The sequence below is a fragment of the Callospermophilus lateralis genome, chromosome 3, assembly GCF_048772815.1.
Source record: "Callospermophilus lateralis isolate mCalLat2 chromosome 3, mCalLat2.hap1, whole genome shotgun sequence".
Classification (NCBI taxonomy): Eukaryota; Metazoa; Chordata; class Mammalia; order Rodentia; family Sciuridae; genus Callospermophilus; species Callospermophilus lateralis.
Genome location: NC_135307.1, coordinates 46,329,299 through 46,351,323, shown reverse-complemented (window position 1 = coordinate 46,351,323; position 22,025 = coordinate 46,329,299). Strand labels below are relative to the sequence as shown.

Below are 22,025 nucleotides of genomic sequence, written 5' to 3'. Positions count from 1 at the left end.
CTGACGATTCAAAACGCAAGTTATAGCTGGGCATAGTGGTCCATGCTTGTAATCCCAGCAGCTCAGGAGGCTGATGAGACAGGAGAATCTAGAGTTCAAAGCCAGCCTCAGCAATGGTGAGGCACTAAGCAACTCAGTGAGACATTGTCTCTAAATAAAATACAAAATAGGACTGAGGATGTGGCTCAGTGGTCAAGTACCCCTGAGTTCACTCCCCGGTACCAAAAAAAAAAAGCAAGTTATATTCCAACATACACAAAAATATCTCCTAAAAATGGTAATTTTCACACAAATATGCAATTGAAAAGCAGTTTATTACATATGAACAATTCAAAGCAATGTAAAAGCACAGAAAGTCTAGTGTTTTTATCTTGGGCATTTATATTTTTGTCATTATTTCCAAACTGTGAAAGCTCAACTAAAAATCAGGCACAGTGGCACCCATCTGTAATCACAACTACTTGGGAGGATGATCACAAGTTTGAGGCCACCATCCACAACTTAGCAAGACCCTGTCACAAATAAAAATAAGTAAATAAAAAGGGATAGGAGGGGTTGTTTAGTGGTTGATCACCCCTGGGTCCAATCCCCAGGTAACAAAAGCAATATGCCAAAATTTTCCTTCTTTTATGACAAAAAATAAATTCAAGCATTATAATTTACTTGAAAATACAAGTGTAGTCTAAATTTATCACTTACTGTTATATATGCCAAAAATGTAAATTTGGATCTATCCATTTCTATGTAAAGACTAAGCAAATAAAGTTGAATAAAATTTGATAACCAGGAATGTTTACCAAATAAGACTTTCATATGACATATATACATATACACATACATTTATATGTACATATGTGTGTATATATATCCTTTAAAATATTATTGATCTTTAAAGATGATAATTTGCCCAGTTTGGAATGTCTTTCATCACAGGGCAAAATCACATTGTTTCACTTAACAAAATAAGAAAATTGCATAAAATCAAGGGACACACATCAACTATTTCCTATCAAATGCAGTGTCAATAAATGTGCAGCTGTATCTTGTACCAGCTTTTGCAAGAATCGAGATTATTATCCCTTAAGTGATTTCCCAAAATCAGAAAGAACAGCTGATGATCATACAAATCAAAAATTCCTACCTCTTTTGGATCCCTGACAAGCAAGTTTCCCCTTCTATTTATAAAAGCACAAAAAGCAAGTAAGCATGATTCCTCAAATGTGGAAATATGAAGCCATTATATGTTCTCTTCACGTAATGCAGACATGGGACCTCTGGAGAAAAGTTTTAAGAAAAGAGATGGCATCTAGGCTCTCATTTCTACTTTTCTTTGTAGAAAAAGCCTTTATACTACAGTTTCAGAGGCGTCTCAAGTCCCAAGTAGGGGAATTTTAATGCAAGTTCAGTTAAATTATCCCCTCTTACAAACAGATACTACTGTGCAACTTATTAGCTGTTTTTCCTTATGATCCAACCAGTACTGATAAATGCTTTATTTGAGGCAAATATGAGAACCTTTAATCCAAGTGAAAAGATACAATGTGCTCTTCAAATGAAGAGAGAAAAAAATGAGAACTGCAAAAAGTAGCATATGCATGTCAAAAACAAGAACTTCCATAGCAGCACCATCCTAAGTATCATAAAGAATATTTTCACTTCCTCATACATAAAAATTACCTTGTACTCAATATGCCCATATTACAGACAAAAGGGCAATGCAAGGGATTAGAAGCCTAGGGTCTTAGGTAAGCAACCACTCAAAATTGAGCACAATTATCTACTGCTAGTAGCAAAGCAGGAGGAAAAATTGTCAGCAAAATTTTACATCAATTAACTACTTTACTACAAGAAAATATCTCACAGCCTACACAGCTGACCTAAAGTTTAAATTAATCCCTCGGCATTTGAGATGTAAATTTCTCATTCCTATAATTCATATCTCAAAAACAAAAAAAAAACATTAAGTTCAAGTGCAATGGAACAATTAATATTTAGAAAATGGCATCTAGAATTTGAAGCAGAATTTTAAAGACAATGACTTTGTTTCTAATCCAATGAACGCCAGTGATAAAGAAAACCATCTAGATTTGAGCTGTGATGATGGCTTTCTGATTTGGATATTATTATTTACATAGTTTTATTTAATGATTATTTTAGGTTTTGAGAAAGGTCAACAATTATGTTGCTATTTAACCATAATTTTCACTGACACAGATTTGTTAAAAGTTCTTTCAAATTCTTTGGCTGTTCTCTGTATTCAAATAGTAAAATACTTTCCTTTAGTGTAATATAAACATCAAATTGAAATTCCTTCGCTTTATTATTTATTTATTTATTGGTACTGGGGCTTGAACCCACAAGTGCTTTATCATTGAGCTACATCCTCAGTCCTTTTTTTAAAATATTTTTTTAGTTGTAGATGGACACATTATCTTTATTTTTTTATGTGATGCCAAGGATAGAACCCAGTGCCTCACACATGCAAAGCAAGTGCTCTACCATGGAGCTACAGCCCCAGCCCCACAATCCTTTTTGACATAGTGTCTTGTTAAATTGCAAGACTGGCCTCAAATTTGCATTCCTCCTGTGTAAGCCCCTGAACTGCTGGGATTACAGGCATGCACCACTGTAATCAGCTCACATTTTTATTTTAAATGCTTTGTTCCATTTTTACTCAAATGTTTGTTTATATATTCATATATATTAAAGTTACTTATAAAAAATTCACTTGAATTTTGTGATTTACATTTTGTACATCTTAAGTTCATTGAAATAAACTTTAATTTACTGAAATAAATGAAAATAAATTTTATTGAAATAAATTTTACCTTTACATTACTATACATGATACGGGACTTTAATTCCATTAAATTTTCTAAGTTTATTGCTATCTGTTTATTAGTATTCACTGATAACATTAAATCTCTTTTTAGTTATGTGATACTATATTTCTATTCAAGATCACATCACAATAATTATGTATTCAGTCGAACAAAATAATAGTTTATGCAACACTTAGACAAGATGAAAGTACTTATTTCCAAAAATTTCCTCTATTAGATTGCAATGCACTGTGTATATAAATACATTTTTAAATATGCCAGCAAATATGGTACTTTCAGAACATTTATATATAGCACATTTAAATCAAATCTGCCCTTTCTTGGTTTTGCAATTTGTTTCTATTACTTTCCTTCTTTTTCTTTTTCTTTTTGGTTATAGAATACAATGAGCATCATAATCTTGACACTATTCTTAATTCATGTTTGTTTTTAGGTATTCTGCACTTTTAGCTGTCCTTTGCCACTGTTATTTTAGTTTATAAAAAACAGTTTACAACACACACAGAAATATTAAAACCTATGCTGAAGCTACAAGGGTTACTGTAGCTAAAAGAGGCTCTTATTTCTCTTTTTTGGTCAAAATGCAAAATTGATTTCCTGAGAATAGAAATTAAAAAATGCATACCCAGAAAAGTGGTATGCAACAGTTTAATTAGGAACTACTTGGAAAACAATATTTTCTCTGTTGTCAAATTTCTATAGCTGGACCTTGCTATGACATTTCTTCAGAACCCAAAACACATAATTTTTACAGGGATACAATGTTCTGTAGGGATATTTTTGTCTTTATCTGGTAAAAAAATTTACTGGAATATAAAATCTTTTCCCAAGTAAAAAATAAAGAAAATCAGTTGTATTCTTTATGTAATTTCTTTTTAAGACCTTTTAAGACATCTGACTCATAAAAAAAATAATTATATAAAAACTAGCTATTTCTTTTGTTTAAATGTTCCTCCTACAAATCAATCCTTTGTTAAAAATCAGTTTATCCTAGCTCAAAATACATTGTTACACCCTCTATTATCTTCATGTCAATAATAAATAGCCATAGTAAAATTATTGTAGGATTTTCAATTAATTCCATACTTAATTTAAAAGCTATTGTTCTAGACAGGTACAAGCACACTGGTAATCCAGTGTGCTACTTGGGAGGCTGAGGCAGGAGGATCACTTGAGCACAAGACATCAGGGCCAGCCTGCACAACTAAGCAAAACCCCCATTTTCTTAAAAAACAAACAACAACAACAAAAAAAAACATTGTTCTCAATGAACTATGTAGTAATCCAAGGCAAAATAACCAGATCAATCTCACATTAGGACGTCTATACATTAACTATTAAAGCAAAACAAATACTTCAAGGTAGTGTTGTTCTGGTACAGCCTTTTCAAAATCTGGGCACGATCTAGGTTTGTGTAACTCAATGGTAGAGCACTTGCCTCTACCAATTATTTATAAAAATAAATAAATAAAATAAAGGTATTGTGTCCATCTACAACTAAATATATTAAAAAAAAAAAAAGCTAGGAATGGTGGAGCATGCCTATAATCCCAGCAATTCATCAGATTGAGACCAGAGGGTCTCAGTGCAAGGTCAGCCTGGGCAACTTAATGAGCCACTGTCTCAAAATAAAAAACAAAAGGGACTGTAGATGTAGCTCAGTAGTAGAGCACCACTGGTTTCAATTCCAAGCATTGCAAAAAAAACCCGAATAGAATAAATAAATAATTAAAAAATTTAAAAATCAAAGATTACCAGAGTAAGGCTTTAAAAATAGGTTAAAAACACAAGTTGTATACAAAACATCATACATTGTGAATTAGAACCAAATTCTCAATTTCAATCTAAATGGAAGCACTAAGATTTTTCCATGGCAAAAAAATATCTTTAGTTATTCTATGATAAATAAAATATCCTAATACTCATGGTTAAATTATTATACTATATTTCTCACCAAAGGTCTATTTCTAGGCATAGTTATACATGACATTTATCTACTGCCTTTTCTATCTTTTCTTTTTTGATATACTGATCCTTTTAAGCCATAAAGAAAGTTAACAACCCCTTAACTTATAACCATTTTGAAGTTTATTTTACAGCACTTTTATTGAGACATCATGTAACTTACTGACCAGGACTTGTTTACAAATGTAATGCTTGGCCTTTGAGACAATTAAAAACCTTTAAGTACTAAAATTTTACATCATGATTTGTTTAACTTAAGAAGTGTTAAGATGATGAAAACTAAAAGAAAAATTTTCAAACAGAAATATAATGATTTTCACAAAAACCATATATTCCTCCCATATATCAAAAGAAGGGAGGGAAGAAGAAAGAAAGGGAAAAGACAAAAGGAAAAAGAGGGCAAGAAAAGTACTCTTTTTTCCCCGTTTGCAAAATGGAGGGAAAACTCTGAGGTCTCAGCAAATAATGTAATCAACCAAGTCAGTTTATATTAAGGCATCTTCTTTACATATTATTGAATCCCATCATGCCTTTCATATTGCCAGCAGCACCCTGTTGAAACTGCCTCATCATTGACTGAAGTCCTGCCATGCCACCTAAAGTAGAAAACAGATAATTACTAAGCAGAACTTGAAACATCTGTAACTTTTGCCTAACAAGTACTTCAATTTCTAAAAACACATCATATTCTGATTGCAATAGTTAACCTGAAAGAACACATCAACTAAAAATTGGTATTATCACCAGAATCCTAATCTATTAGAGAATAAATAATCCACCTCAAATTCCTGTGAGAAATAAGAAAACAGTACCATTGAACAGGACCTTTCTGAGAGTAAATAAATCTAAACAAAAATTTTTTTTTTCTGAAAAGATCAAGAGTCTTCTTATAAAGAGAACTGTGTTACTTAAAACTTGGGGGATGGGGAGCATTATTTCAAAGAACTTCCAGGAAAAAAACAATTCACCATTTATTAAACACCTACTAGTGCTGGGGATATAGCTCAGTTGGTAGAGTGCTTGCTTGCCTTGCATGCACAAGGCCATGGGTTCAATTCCCAGCACCACACACACACATACACACACACACACACACACAAAAAAAAAATCCAATATATGCCCAGAACTGTATTAAGTACCTTCATATATATTAGCTCACTGAATTGTCACAATCTCCCGATATTATCTGTTCACAAAAGGAAACACAAGCTGGGCTGGGGATATAGCTCAGTTGGTAGAGTACTTGCCTCACATGCACAAGGCCCTGGGTTCAATTCGTAACACCAAAAAAAAAGGAACCCCAATTCAAAGTTTAAGGGAATTTTCAAAGGTTACACATTGAATTGGAGTTCAAAATTCTTATATAATTTCAAAGACCCATCACTGAAAATATACAGTTCCAAAACAGGACAAAAGATCACTAGGAACAAGAATTAATAAAAGGTGATTAGCTTGCTCAAAAATCACACAGCAGAGGAATAAATAAAACTTCAGTTTATCTAATACTATTAACATTAACTTATGACCTTTTCCCTCAAAATACATATCTTTTGAAAAGATTTTCAAACTATCATAATAGAAGGATTACCATTCAAATTCAATCCTTATCAATTAAACTATATATTAGCTATTGGCAACAACTTTATACTTACCCATGTGGTGAAGCACTCTTGGATCCATCATTTTGGCCATTTGTTGATTCAATTTTGCCATCTGTGATTGGCTCACATTCTTAGACATGTCACCACCTGAAAAAAGGATATTTTGAATGAGTATAAGATTAATATAATCACAGTATCAGAGAAAGTTTGAAGTGATAAATAAAAAAAAGATAATATTCACCTATAATCTTATCATCTTGACACAATTATTTCCATTACTACCTATTCCCTACTATGTTTATTTTAATAACATATTTTTGAGGAATAACAAATGAAATTCTATATAGAAGAACATGTTAAGGATTTTCTTAAAACTATACTTTTTTTCTAACACTTTTACTCATATCTGTTCATGATATGAGTAACTATAACAAAGTGCACATAATAGTTATTAACTATAAGTTACAATAACAGTTGCTTAATAGTTATATGAGGAAAGGTCAGAAAAAATACTGAGTTTATAGATATGGGTTAATTGAGAGAATGGATGGCTAGTAAAAGAATTTGAAAGTATCAATCCAAGAGAACTTAAGAATAGGAAAAAAATTATATATATAATATATATTATAATATATGTATGTATGTATGTATATATGTATATAAAGTTTTTTGGTTTTGGTACTGGAGATTGAGACAGGAAGCAAAAGAGATTATCATTGCAACAATAATGAATGAGTAGAATTATTTCAGCAAAATTATTTATGTAAAAGGAATAATAACTGTGGTACTTCTCAGAGCATTTAATAAAAACAAACCAAAGCTGCCCTTGATTCTCTGATCACAGCCAACCAATCTAAATAAATTATGTGAATTAAGACTAACAGTTAAAGTCTGTAAATGGTAGCCCATGACTGTAATCCCAGGGATTAAGGAAACTGAGGCAGAGGATCACAAGCTCAGGGACTACCTGACAATTTAGCAAGACCTTATCTCAAAATAAAAATGAAAAGGATAATGGGTGTAGCTTAGTAATAGAGTCCATGGGTTCAAACCCCAGTACCATGAAAGGGGAAAAAAAAAAAAAAGGCTGTTAGTGAAAGATAAAATGTTTATGTGATAAAAAGCAGAATTAATCTGTGGAAGATGTTAATTCTGTGTTTATTGGTAATTTGTTCTAAGAATTTCTTTTTCAGGACTTAAAACTTCCAAAAAAAATTGAACTTTTTAGTGTGATAACGATGAGTGTACATTCACTGCCCATTTCATCTTGGTTGTGCCTTTATCTATGAACCAATGCTTAGATATCTAAGTTTTGATTGATAGATCTTCAGTAATTCTATCAAGAATAGTCAGGGTCACTTGAAGATGATTTTAAATCTGACTTATGTGTTTATTAATCACAATATAAAATGGCTTGGGATGTTGGAAATTATAACCAATTTTAAATCTGTCATGTCACAAAAGAGAAAATATAGCCAAACAACGAAAATAAGGAAAGTGTGCAAAACCAAAGGGAATTAAATATATCTATTAATATTCATTCTTTGTAGAAACTATTCCTCTTTGTATCTGCCTAATCAACAGTATTTTTAAATAAAAAATTCATTATAATAAGTGTTTACATTATATAAAGTAATTTAAAAGAGGACTAGAAGAGTTGATCAACTCTTTGGAAAAACAAACTTATCTTTTATCTTATATAATACACAGCAAAATAAATTCCAATTGGTATAGAAAGTCACACAGAAAATAAAACAAGGCTAAGGATATATACTCAGTGGTACAGTGCTTGCCTAATACATGTGAGACCCTAGGTTAATTCCTCAGCACCACAAAAAAGAAAAAAGGAAAAAGACACATGCATAACTGAAATAGTTCTAGTCAATAGTTAAATGTTATATTTTCAGGAATATTTGGCAATATATTAAAAAATTACAATTTATCAGAAAGTAGTAGTTATAGCAACTGTTATTTGCAATGGCACTGGAGGATTCTATTCTCTGAAAAGTAGAGTGTGTTTTTAGTTATTTTCTTATGCTTTATATTCTCTAAATTTTCTACAATAATATGTTCATAAAAACAAAATCATTCATTTTTTTCCATATTAATGTCTATTACCTTTAATCTGAAAGCAAATAAATTGTATCACATTATAAATCCTGGTACTACTACACAAACATGAAATTCAGCAATAAATTTTTTAATAATTCAGTACTAAACTTTACTAGTTTCTCAACTTTTTCAGTCTATTAATTAATGAGCTTATTTTTCTTACCTTTGAAAAGTCCTTTGATACCTCCCATCTTTTTTACCATCTGTGCGAACTTGGTATATTGTGTCAAAAGTTCCTGAACGTCTCTTGTTGATACGCCTGATCCTCGTGCTACTCTTTGGATTCTTCCTGGTTGCTTACTAAAAACCTTGGCACCATCTGTACTGTCCAGTTCTGTAGGCAATGTCAATTACTTTCATTTAACGTAAAATTGTCATTCATCAACAAGACAGAGTTTGGCAGACATGTTTTTTTAAAGGGATAACCACACTTCATCTTTCTGTTCTTTTTAAACTACAAAATCTTATACAAAAAAATAGGTATAATAAATGAGCAAACCATCAAGCAGATTTAACAAATGTTATCATTTGCCATGTATGCATTTGATTTTTTAAAAATTTAGGGGAATATATTCAAAAGGATACTTAACAGTATCCTTAGGTAAAATAAGAACATTCTGAGAACTATGAAATTCCATGTTCACTATCTCCATATCTCCTAGGTCTACCCTTTCTATGCCCACTACATACCAGATGTGTATGGTATATTCCAAAAAAGAAGAGAGGTATTCACCTTAAACCTATCTTAAATAACTATTAATTGTTAACTCACAAATTTAGGCTATGTAACAGAAGGAGGAAGGTCCTATTTAAAAAAAAAAAACATTAGTACATATCAAGTAATTACTCCTATTTTAATCCTTTTTATAGAAACACATGTAGTAGAAGTTAATTCCCTCCAGTTTTTTCTTTGTTGTTTATTTTATTTTATTTTTTTTTGATCACTCAGAATACAAGGTACAGTTCTCCTGGTTTTAGTTGCATACCATCTCAGGAATGGGATGGTCTTTAGACAAAATTTTCTATTATGTCTGCATTATCTCTATAACATCCCTTAATAACTGCTGTTTAGACTCTGTCTTAATAACCATAGAAGAGATGACCCATTACATAAATTAAGGCAGTCTATGCCATTTGAGACAGGGTCTCAGGCTGACTTTGAATTTGTGATTCTACTGCTTTAGACTCCCAAGTTATAGGTGTGCATCACCACACCCAGGCTGGAAACTCTTTTCATATATTAACTTGAAATACATTTACCTGGCACTTTTATTCATATATATTTCTCCTTGCCAAGCACAAAAAATACTTTCAAATACTTGAGAGTCACTACATCTCACAACTAATGATTGCGAATGTGGACTCAGAATGTTGAGGTTGAAGCCCAGCCTCTCCACTTGTTAGTGACCGTAAGCAAACTACTCAATTTACCTGTACTTCATTTTGCTGGTCTGAAAAAGACAGAAAATAATGGGCTATCCCTTAAGAGTATTGTGATAATTAAATGGTTTATATATCTTCAGTGTTCACGATAGTGCCTGGCAGAGTAAATACTTGATATGGCTACAATTACTAATTCTATATGCAAAAAATTTCCAGATTTGAAGATGTAGACAATCTTATTTGTGGTTACTATTAAAACCTGGAGCTCAGGAAACAGCTAATGACTACAAACTCACCACCCTCCACCACCATCATCATCAGGTAGTAGGTAAAGCACAAAAAGGAACAGAATGATAAAAACACTGGCTCAGGACAGAATCATTTAAAAGCTGGGCTGAGAAAGAGATCAGTAAAAGAGACTATGGTAACAAGGCATGGTTAAAAGTGAAGAGACGGTATAATGGAAATCAAGGAAAAAAGGTGATTAACAACATTCAATGTTGTAAAGTTGATCAAGAAAAAGAATGATTCAGGTATGAAGTGTCCAACAAAGACTCGTGTGTTGCAGGCTTAGTCCCCAATGCACCAATGTCCAAAAGTTGGGTTTTAAGAATTGATTGGGGGCTAGGGATGTGGCTCTAGCGGTAGTGCGCTCGCCTGGCATGCGTGCGGCCCGGGTTTGATCCTCAGCACCACATACAAACAAAGATGTTGTGTCTGCAGAGAACTAAAAAATAAATATTAAAAATTCTCTCTCTCTCTCTTAAAAAAAAAAAAAAAAAAAAAAAAAAAGAATTGATTGGATCATGAGGATTCTGACCTCCTTGATGGGTTAATCACTGATAGCTGAATGACTACTGGAAGATAGTAGAAACTATAGATTGGCATGTGGAGCATGGATGGAAGAAGTAGATCTCAGGGCACATCCTCAGAGACTATTATCTTGTCCCTGGCCTCATCCTCTGTCTCTCTCAGCTCTCCTGGCTATGGCTTTTTACCACATTTCTACTTTGCCATAGTCCTAAAAGCTATTGAGCCAACAGACCATGAACTAAAACCTCTGAACCAGGAGCCAAAATAAATCTTTCCTCTTCTAAGTTAGTTTTCTCGGTTATGTCATAGCAACAAGAAGCTAATATATATCCACTAGAGAAGATCAATACAATAGGAAGTTACTACATACCTTTTTTTTTTTTTTTTTTAAAGAGAGAGTGAGAGAGAGAGAATTTTTTTTTAATATTTATTTTTTAGTTCTCGGCGGACACAACATCTTTGTTTGTATGTGGTGCTGAGGATTGAACCCGGGCCGCACGCATGCCAGGCGAGCGCGCTACCACTTGAGCCACATCCCCAGCCCTACTACATACCTTTATGTGAACTACTCCAGAGTAATGAATAAGGATAGAAGTCAGATTTCAGTGGTTTAAAGGAGAGAATCAACTGTTCTTTTAAAGCTTGACTAAAAAGAGTCATAGAGTTAAACAAAATCAGTAGATAAGTAGGGCCTGAAGTTATAGAAAAGGATTTTACTGATAGAGAGGTTCTAGAAAAAGCATGAAGAGGGCTAAGAATGGTTTGTTTGTCATAACCCTACAGGTAAGTTAGCTAAAAGTTGAGGGAATTGTTATCAAATTTTCTTTGTAAATGAGGTCAGAGGTCAAGTTGAAGAAATGGTAGAGCAGAAGGCCTAAAAACTAAGTGAAAAAAAAAAAGTATGCTAAAAAAATTGGTGGAAAAGGGTCATATGATTAGAAATGCTAATGGAAGACCACATAAAAGACCTAGAAGTAATAGAGCTAATGATAATATAGGATGACAGAGATAGAGCAGTTACATTTCAGAGAAGACTGAAACTCTTTGAGAATTTCAAAAGTAAAAGCTGTTTTGCTTACATTGTCTCTCTGTACTCTGGCATATTAAACTGCTGAAAAGACTAAGAATAAACAAACATTTAACTTTATAAACCCAGTATTCCCCTAAATTTGACTCCATTTTTCCCCTATTTCCATCAACATCACAGTGAACTAAGGTTCTTATTTTGGAACTCACCTGAAGAAAAACTATATTAAGCATTTCTCTCAATGATGAAGTCAATACAATAATCGTAACACTTAAATACTTTCAAGTTACTATTTTTCCTTTAGTAAAAAACTTTTTCATCTTATAACAAGAAAACTCAACTTACTAATATTTTTTCAAAACACTGTCCTAAGTCAAGAAATCTGATCTTACCTTGATCATTCATACTATCCATTATTGTCATTAATTTCTTTAGCCTTGCCATTGACTCCTGTTCATTTCCTTTGCTCATAAAATCTGTTCCAAAACCAGGGATCATTCCCTAAAACAAAATTAAACATAAAGTAATTAAGAGATTAAACTAATTATTCATAATGTCTACATTTGAATATTGGCTTTAATATTAAGTCTTAAAATATACATTTTTACCCAAAGAATTAAAGCAAATGTATCTAGATGTTCTTAAAATTTTTAATAAAAAAACAAAAAAAGGCATAAACAAACTTTTAAGGATAACTAACCAAGATCTGACTGAACGGGCCCATTTTCATGATATTTTGAAATTGTTCATACATGTCTCGCAACGTAAACTGACCTGAAATACAATATAAATGATTCAGATATATTAGCAAATGTACATCTCCATTCAATAAAACTAATCTTTTCCTTAATGATAGATTCATTTTGAAGCATACTTATAAAATACCCAATCAATAAACACCCACTGAGCAGTTATTATGTGCACGATGACAGAGTGAATGCTATAGGGAATATACAAGCACACTGACAGGATCTATCCCTGGGAAATTCACCTTCTATCAGAAAATATGGACAAATACAAATACATAGGAAACTCCAAAACAAGGTATACAAACTAGGTGCCTACTAGGGTACCTAAATTAAGGGTTGACACCAAAAGTGAAACACATAAAATGTCCATGTACTAATGGTGAGAATGTAAACAGCAAAAATATTTTAGAAGATTATTTGAGGTTTCTAAGTTTTGTTGTTGTTACTTGGGAATTAAACCCAGGAGTGCTTTACCACTGAGCTATATCCCATGCCGTTTTTCTTTTTTAATATTTTTTTTAGTTGTAGATGAACACAATACCTTTATTTATTTATTTATTTTTATGTGATGCTGAGGATAGAACCCAGTGCCTCACACATACTAGGCTGTACCACTGAGCTACAACCCAAGTCCCCTTTTTCTTTTTTGAGACAGAGTCTCACTGTTGCTTAGAGCCTGGATAAAGTTGCTGAGGCTGGCCTTGAATTTGGAATCCTCCTGCTTCGGCCTCCTAAGTTGCTGGATTACAGGCATGCACCACCATGCCTGGCTGAGGTTCCTTAAATAGCATAGCATAGCCGTTCATGAACAGAAAATGAGTAATCTGTGGATGAACTACTAATCAGCAATAAAAAGAACAAATAACCACATGAATAACTACTGAAAATATTATGCCTGGTCAAAGATTTCAAAAGGACATATTCTAGAATTTCTAAAATATGAACTGTTACTGGGATAAAACAGCAAAATTTCTAGGGTAATGGAAATGGTCTGTTTCTTCATGGGGTGTGGGTTACTATGCATTTGAAAAATTTAAAAAAAAGATGGAATGGTAACCTTAGGATATGAGCATTTCATTGTATGTAAATTAACTTCAATTTTAAAAAGAGAGAGGGAATGAGGAAAAGAACAAAGAGTATTTTCTATTTACAATTTTTTTTTTTTTTAAAGGTTACAGCAGATAGCCAGAAACACAGAGTTAAAATAGTGGAAGAGGGGGGCTAGCGTTGTGGCTCAGCAGTAGAGCACTCGCGTAGCACGTGTAAGACCCTGGGTTCGACCCCAGCACCACATATAAATATTAAATTAAGGTACTGTGTCCAACAACAACTAAAAAATAAATTTTAAAAAATAATGGAAGAGAAGATAGAGCTCAAATATCTACGTGGCCATTTATAAATAAATTACTACTGAAGCTATCTATATAGAAAATCCAACACCATAGAACTCAAATGAAAAGTTTAAAATAGAAAAGGCAAATACACTGTCAAATATTAGGAACCAAGGACTATGAGGAAAATCACCACTACATTTGGAAAGGATCCTTGGTGGCCTCAGAAATGAGTAGGATTTTAGGAACAGAAATAAAAATATAGAGAAATAAGAAAAGAGCCAGGAGACAGAAAGTACCACCCAATTTGGAAGTGGTACATACAAGCAGTGCTAAAGTCATTAAGATATAGGGAGGTAGGAGAGAAAATCAGGCAATTAAGAATAAATTCATTTTATCAATATTTACTGAAGACCTTACTACGTGCCAGACACTGAGATAGGTACTGTGAACATAAAAGATGAAGAACACAGCCATGAACTCTACCTTCACCTTCAAGCAAAGAAATCAGATATCAAGAGGAATAACAAAATCAATTATAGGGTGCAATGAAAACAAACATTAAAAGGTTCTAACTTAGTCTAGAGATCAGATAAAATATCCTTGAAGAGGGACTTAAGGAGAGATCTGAAATTTGAGCACAAGTTAACCAGCCTGGCTAGGGAAAAAGAGGGTAAAGGTAGGAAGAAGAGAGGATGTATTTAATAGGACTAGCAAAGGCAAGTCCCACACACAGAATGCGAAGTACAACGGTGCCAAAACATGACTTGGACAATAGGAAGTCACTAAAGGATTCTATGAAGGGCAAAAATAGAATCATATTTCCTTTTCTGAAACATCTTTTTTTAGCAGTATAATAACAGATCAAATGGAAAGACTCTGAAAAGCTGGAAAACTTAAAATAAGCAATCAAGGTAAGAGATTAACCAGCATATTTGCAGGGTAGCTGGATAAAATGGAGATATATAGGAAACAGAATCACTAGGACTAGTTAGTTGACTGACAAGGAAAGCGGGGGGAGCAGCGCAACAAAGAATAAAAAATAATAACACCACCCAAGTTTCTGACTCTGGCAACAAGACAAATGATGTTAAAGAGTTATTAATGATAACAATGAAGTAGGAGGTTCAGATGAGAAGATGATGATATGTTTATTTTGAAGTGTCTGTGTAATATCCAAGAGTGGTCTAATAAACATACAGTCCAACAGGTTTAAAGCTGCAGAGAAAGAAGATAGTCTAAGATGATTCCTGCAAAACACCAATAATTAAAAAGAGTACCTGACAAGATGAACAAAATGGAGCAAAGAGGCTTCGGAAAAGTATATAGCCATGGGACTTAATTCAAGAGAAAAGATCATTTGGGAAAAAAAAAAAAAAAAAAAACTAGAATGGTCAATAATAATACGTTGAGTGCTTATGACATGTGGGACATTTCACATCCATCAGTTAATGTAATCTTCACAACCATATATGGTAGTATAATGTAATTCTTACAGATAAGGAAATTGAGGCTAAGTAGTTAGAAAAAGTTACACAGCTAAAAACAGATCAGAGATACAAATCCAAGTACGTTATACCAAGAATGTTAAACTCTTAATTGCAGTCTTATACTTCTCCACAGGAGTGGTCTGTCATGTGGAGTGAAGACAGAGTTTGTGTTTGTGTATTTAATCTTTTTTTTAAATTTCTTTTTGTATATTTTATAATACTATACATACACACACACACACACACACACACACACACACACACACAAAGAAAACAAATATTTTTAGAAGAAAACAAACGGAAAAGCATGTTCTAACTCACTTTTCATCTATTTTTCTTCATGAAAGCCTTGATTTTAATCTTAAGGTAATTTGATTACAAGACAATAAAAAATATTAGATTTTGTAACTGCTCAGATGCCTAAGAATTAAAATGATTTATATATAAATCATTAAAACAATAAACACTTCAAGAACTGACTCTAATAACAGATATTATCATTTCAAATGAATTACAGTAGATTTATCAAAAAGAAATCAAGGATAGATGTCTGAGATCAAATGCTTTTTTGCTACTCATATACCATGTTTCAACTTCTCTATGAGTGCTTCATTGTCATCCAGCTTCAACTCGTTAACTTTATCTATCAGTCCTTCAATGTCACCCATTCCTATAAGACCCAGAATAGAAAAATTAACAATTGACAGTATAACTAGATTCACATCATGCAAAACATATTCACATAAATAATAACCTTGCAAGGTAGGCAGATTAGGTATTCTTAATACATTTTACAAGTGAGAAAACTGAACTAGAAAAGTTAAATAGCAATAAAGAGGAGACACAGCAGGGATTCTGGCTGGGGCTTAACTCCAAATTCCATGCTTTCTAATTATGTCACCTTCAGATATATTTTTTTTTAACATTACAACAACTACATATTTTTATATTGTACTCTAAAACTTTGCCAAAAGAACTTTACACCTAATCTCACTTTACCACTGTAGCCACAAGAAGTAGATAAATATCACCCTTGTTTTACAGGTGAAGAAGGTAAGTTACAACAGGAAATGATTTTCTGAAACTGGTCAGGGAAGACAGTATTAAAATCCTAATCCGTTCTAAAGAAGTATTATTTCTCATAGATTTTTTTATATCCCCATGACTGTACATACCCAGAAGTTTGCTGATGAAAGGTTGTGTTTTAAAAGGCTCAAAGTCATCTATGTGTTCCCCTGTGCCAATGAAAATAATTGGACTTTTTGTGGCAGCAACTCTGCATAGAAAAAATATAAAATAAGCTCAAAAAAGATAACAAATTTTGAGATTATCAAAGCCAAATACAAAAGTCCAAACATTCAAACTTTTTTTCACTAGTTAAAACAGAACTATATCTAAGAGATTCCAAAATTCTGTTTCTATTTAAATTTCTCTTATAGGCCATATTAGGTCCACAATTAGAATATATTTTAAAAAATAAATAAATTCATAAATACAGTGTTATGGTTTTAGTAGAAGGGTCCCCCAAAAGCTCATGTATGAGACAACACAAGAATTTTCAGAGGTGAAAAGATTCAATTATGTATAACCTAATCAGTAGATTAATCCATTGATATGGATTAATTGGATAGTAACTATAGGCAGATAGGGTGTGGCTGGAGGAAGTAGGTCACTGGGGGCGTCCTTTGGGGTTTATTTTTTTGTCCATAGTAAGCCGAGTTCTGTTTCCTGGTTGTCATGTCCTGAATTGCTTTCCTCCATCATACTATTCTGCCATTATGCTCTACCTCACCTTGGGCCCAGAGCTATGGAGTTGGCCAATAATGGACTGAATCTCTAAAAGTGTGAGACAAAATAAACTTCCTCATCTACACTGTTCTTATCAGTTCTTTAGATCACGTGACCAAAAGCTGACTAAAACACACACACACACACACACACACACATCACCTAAGCTGAACACATGGAATAGTATAAATGATACTTACGCACTGAGTGCACCACCTCCTTTTGCATGACCATCAAGTTTTGTCACTATTACTGAGGCTACATCTACTTTATCTTTAAAAGCCTTAGCTTGGGCTTCACAAGCCTGACCAATGGAGGCATCCATCACATAAACAATATTATCAGGTTGCTAGAAAGTTTAAATAGAAAAGAAAATATTTTTACTGATCTCAAGCAAATTTCATCATTAAAAACTACAGAATATCTACTATAAATAGTTATTCAAGCAATGAATATTTGTTGAGAGAGTATATAAATTAGGGTAGCATCTGGGTTCTGAAGACAAAGAGGCAGATAAGAAAATCATCCTTATGGTATAAGGGAGATATGATACGGTAGGCATCCTTAGGTAGGGCAGTCAGAAAAAGCCTTTCTAAAGGTTAATGTTTGAGGTGAAGCCTAAACAAAGAAGATCTGAAGAATGGCATTCTAGGCAAAGACATACAACCCAAAAATTTATAACATGAAGAGTGTATACTGAAATCAAATGAATAAAATAGACTCCTTCCCTTAGATCTGTTCAACGTGGTCAAAATAACAGAGTAATTAAAAAGAAACATATCAGCACTAACTACTAGTTAGCAAAGAATGCCAACAACCCAATGGCAAAAACCAATTCCTACTATATGCTACAAGGATCTATAAAATGCCGCTTCTCCTTGAGTTATTTCCATTATTTCTATCACAATTTAAAGACATTAAATGGTGATTAATCATTTTAACATGTATTTTCATTTTTTTTGAGAGAGAGAGAATTTCAATATTTATTTTTTAATTTTCGGCGGACACAACATCTTTGTCTGTATGTGGTGCTGAGGATCGAACCTGGGCCACACGCACACCAGGCAAGCGCGCTACCACCTGAGCCACATCCCCAGCCCTTAACATGTATTTTCATTTTAAAAAAATTTCAAACTTCACCTAAAATATCATTTCTAATTGAATTTAAATAACTCATAGAAAGGAAATGCAATATATATTAAAGGTTAATTCTTTAATTTTTCTTTATTTTTCTATGCTAGAGAAGAAAAATGATGAGATAAAGTCATTATCACACAGATTAAGGTGCCCAAAAACAGAAAGAAATTACTTGGAATTTGATTATCGTCAAGGAGTAATTTGTATTGACCATAAATTCAATTAGGTTTTTAAATTGATTAAAAAGTCTTTTAAATGGTGTTCCATGGAAAATTACTTACTATAGCATTAGCAACTTGAAGCATTTCTTCAAACAATGAATCTTCTTGTTTGTGGCGGCCACTTGTATCAACAATAATAATTTCAAAATTTTCATTTTTGAACTTCTCCACTCCTTCAGAAGCAATGATAACAGGATCCATTTCTGTATAGCTATTTAATATCAACAAATGATTTAACAATCACAAGAGTAAAACTTCCAAATACTACTGATTTGGAAATTGGTAGTCAATCTTTAATATATTCTGAAAAAGTCAAAGTGATCACAATTTCAATTTAGCAAATTAAATTTCTATTAAGTATTAAACACAGAAATCTTCTTAGAGCAGCATGAAGCACTCATCCAACTTGTCAACTACAAAGCCTGTATGATTGCATGCCTTTTCTCAATGAGCTGTTTCCTTAAAAATTTTTATGTCATCTTCTTTTTTTTTTTTTTGGTACTTTTTTTTTTTTTTGGTATTGAACTCAGGGGAACTCAATCACTGAGCCACAGCTCCAGCCCTATTTTGTATTTTGTTTAGAGACAGGGTTTTACTGAGTTACTTAGTGCCTCGCTTTTGCTGAGGCTGGCTGTGAACTCACAATCCTCCTGCCTCACCTCCCAAGTCGGTGAGATTACAGGCATATGCCACTGGCTGGCTAATATCTTCTTTAATAATTGAACTCATGTTACAAAGTATTTCATACTTGCTTTTCTATTTAACACCTTTCTGTAGCCATTTCATAAAACCATAAAACTTTCTTGTAAAACATAATTTTTAGGTTATCCAAAATACACCATGAGATAGCTATGCTTTCATTTATTAAATAAATAAATGCCCCTATTGTTGGACAACTGAGATTTTTCCAGCTCCTTTTTTTTTTTTTTTTTTGGATACTGATTAAACTCAGAGGTGCTTTACCACTGAGTTACATCCCAAGACTCCCCTTTTTTGTTTTTTGGTTTTGCAAAGTTGCTTAGGGCTTCTCACTAAGTTGCTGAGGCTGGCCTCAAACTTGCAATCTTTCTGCCTCAGCCTCCTGAGTTGCTAGGACTACAGGTATGAATCCATAATACCTGGCTTCCAACTTCTTGTTATTAAAAACATAGCCAACAAAAATAGTACATAAATGTTTCTGTGAAACTATGTTAAGACAGACTCTTACAAGTCAAATTTGTGTCAAATGATATAATCACTTAGGCTTTTTTTTTTTTTTTTCCCGTGCCGAGGATCAAACCCAGGGCCTTATGCGAGGCCAGTACTCTACCAACTGAGCTATATCCCCAGCCCATCATTTAGGCTTTTGGCTTGTTAAAAGAAAAATATCCTCCACAGGAATTTAATCTCATCCCTTTTTGCCATATTTTCATAATCCTGGGAAGAAAAGTATTTTTCAACTTGAAAATCAATTACTGAGATCACATTTTAACAGGGATTCTTCTGATTCATGACAACTATTATATAGACTAGTACTGTCAAAAGAAAATATATGTAAGGTTTTAAAAAACTGATTTCATCTAAATTAAGAACAATAAAATCAGAGCTACAGTGTGTGACAGTACACACTGTAATCTGACTCAGGAGGCTGAGACAAGAGGATATAAATTCAAGGCCAACCTCAGCAACTTAGTGAGACCCTGTCTCAAAAAATATAAATAAATAACAAGCACTAAGGATGTAGCTCTGTGGTAGATACCCTCTGGGTTCAATCTCCAGTACTGAAATAAATAAATAAGGGAGGAATACACTTACTAAGAAGATATGTGTGACTGAAGGATGTGTGTGTATGTTTTGTATGTGTGTGTGGTAATGGGAATTGAACCCAGTTCCTTGAGCATGCTAGGCAAATGCTCTACCTTTTATTTTTATTTTTTTTAATGCTCTACTTTTTTATTTTATTTTGAGTCAGGGTCTCATGAATTTCCCAGGCTGTCCTAGCACTTGCAATCCTACCTCAGATGATGTATACCTATAATCCCAGAGTAGCTGGGATTATAGGTATACATCACTGTATTCAGATGAAATGGGTTTTTGTGTTTTTTTAAAAAAGGCTGACCTTTATTCTTTTTACTTTTTAGAGGTACTGGGAGCTGAGCCCAAAGGCATTCTACCACTAAGCTAATGACCTTTTTTATTTTTAATTATGAGACAAAGGGTTCTCCCTAAATTTCTGAGGCTGGCCTTGAATTTGTGATCCTCCTCCCTTAGCCTCCCAAAAAGTTCCTAGGATTACAGATGTGTACCTCCCCACTCACTTCTAACATTCCTCTTTAGTCTGTTTGAAATTATTCAACGAAAAAAATTAAGAAGTCTCCTAAATAAGTCCTAAATTCAATCTAGATACCATTTTTTAATCATACTAACGTACTGACTACCTAACTGAACACTATATAAAGTGAGAAATAGCAACGATCAGAATCTCTATCTGAGATAATCTGAGATTATAACCATTTTAATGGTTTCTTAGTGAGAAACCATTTCAGGATAACCAAACACAAATGTTGAAAATGATATGCTAAATATTTTTTATTTTGTTTTAATTGTGGTGCTGGGGATTGAACCTTGGGCCTTATACACCGTAAGCAAGCGCTCTACTACTGAGCTTTGATTCCAGTCCTAAATATTTTTAAATGAAAAAGTTAGACAAGATGAGGTATGAGTATAAAAAAAAAAAAAAATAGTAACCTACCTTCCATAGAATGGAATTCTTGCTTTGGTAGCATTCTGTTTTAGTTGGTCAAAAGCCCCTAAAAAAATAAAAGAGTAAATTAATCCTCAAACTTGAAAATAAGTTTACACAAAACAGTTTTTAAATTTTAACCCAGTACCTGCTCTAAATGTGTCTGCACATATCAAACAGGTCTTCCAACCTTTCCTCTGGTAATAATATGCTAACTGGGAAAAGAAGATTTAAAAATGTAATTTCATAAGACATAACAAATTACTATACACAGAATTTCTTCTATTTATATTCATTCATCTAATGATTAAAATTAAACTGCTTATAATTCTCCTGAATATAATATTATTAAAGATTTTTGAGCACTACAAATTTGCTAAGAACAGTTTAAATTCAAATTGTCATATAGTTGCATTCAAAGGATATAAAATGAAAAAGCAGCAATCGGTCTTCATTAAAAATGTTAACTACTGGGCTGGGGCTTTAGCTCAGTGGTAGAGTGCTTGCCTAGCACGAGTGAGGCTCTGAGTTCAATCCTCAGCACCCCATAAAAATAAATAAATAAAATAAAGGTATTGTGTCCATCTACAACTAAAAAAATACTTTTAAAAATGTTAACTACTTACCATTTGCAAAGGGAAAAAAATATTTACTATTAATGTTAATTTACTTTTTTAAAAAATGCAATAATAATATAATCCTCTAAAAAAATCCTCCTTTTTCTTCCCTAAATATAGCATGGTTGCAGCCTGTGACCAAAAAAAAAAAAAATCTGATAACAACACTTAGGCACCCAATTCTATAAAGTAAGGGGTAGTATAATGAATTAAAAGTTAGTATAAG

At 32.9% G+C, this 22,025-nt stretch overlaps 1 protein-coding gene across 2 annotated transcripts in view; it reads right to left on the bottom strand.

The window, feature by feature from the left end:
- Window positions 1-4,930: 4,930 nt before the first annotated feature.
- The window catches only part of Srp54 (signal recognition particle 54), a 44,268-nt gene continuing 27,173 nt past the window's right edge, over window positions 4,931-22,025 (bottom strand). For both annotated transcript variants that reach the window (XM_076850191.2, XM_076850192.2), the window contains 11 exons: window positions 21,331-21,397; window positions 21,192-21,249; window positions 18,521-18,671; window positions 17,303-17,451; window positions 16,490-16,590; window positions 15,898-15,984; window positions 12,445-12,518; window positions 12,137-12,245; window positions 8,685-8,855; window positions 6,461-6,556; window positions 4,931-5,404 (listed from right to left, as the gene is read on the bottom strand). In XM_076850191.2, coding sequence (XP_076706306.1) covers window positions 5,313-5,404; window positions 6,461-6,556; window positions 8,685-8,855; window positions 12,137-12,245; window positions 12,445-12,518; window positions 15,898-15,984; window positions 16,490-16,590; window positions 17,303-17,451; window positions 18,521-18,671; window positions 21,192-21,249; window positions 21,331-21,397 — 1,155 coding nt within the window. In that variant the 3' untranslated portion in view covers window positions 4,931-5,312. The remainder of the gene's footprint in view (window positions 5,405-6,460; window positions 6,557-8,684; window positions 8,856-12,136; window positions 12,246-12,444; window positions 12,519-15,897; window positions 15,985-16,489; window positions 16,591-17,302; window positions 17,452-18,520; window positions 18,672-21,191; window positions 21,250-21,330; window positions 21,398-22,025) is intronic.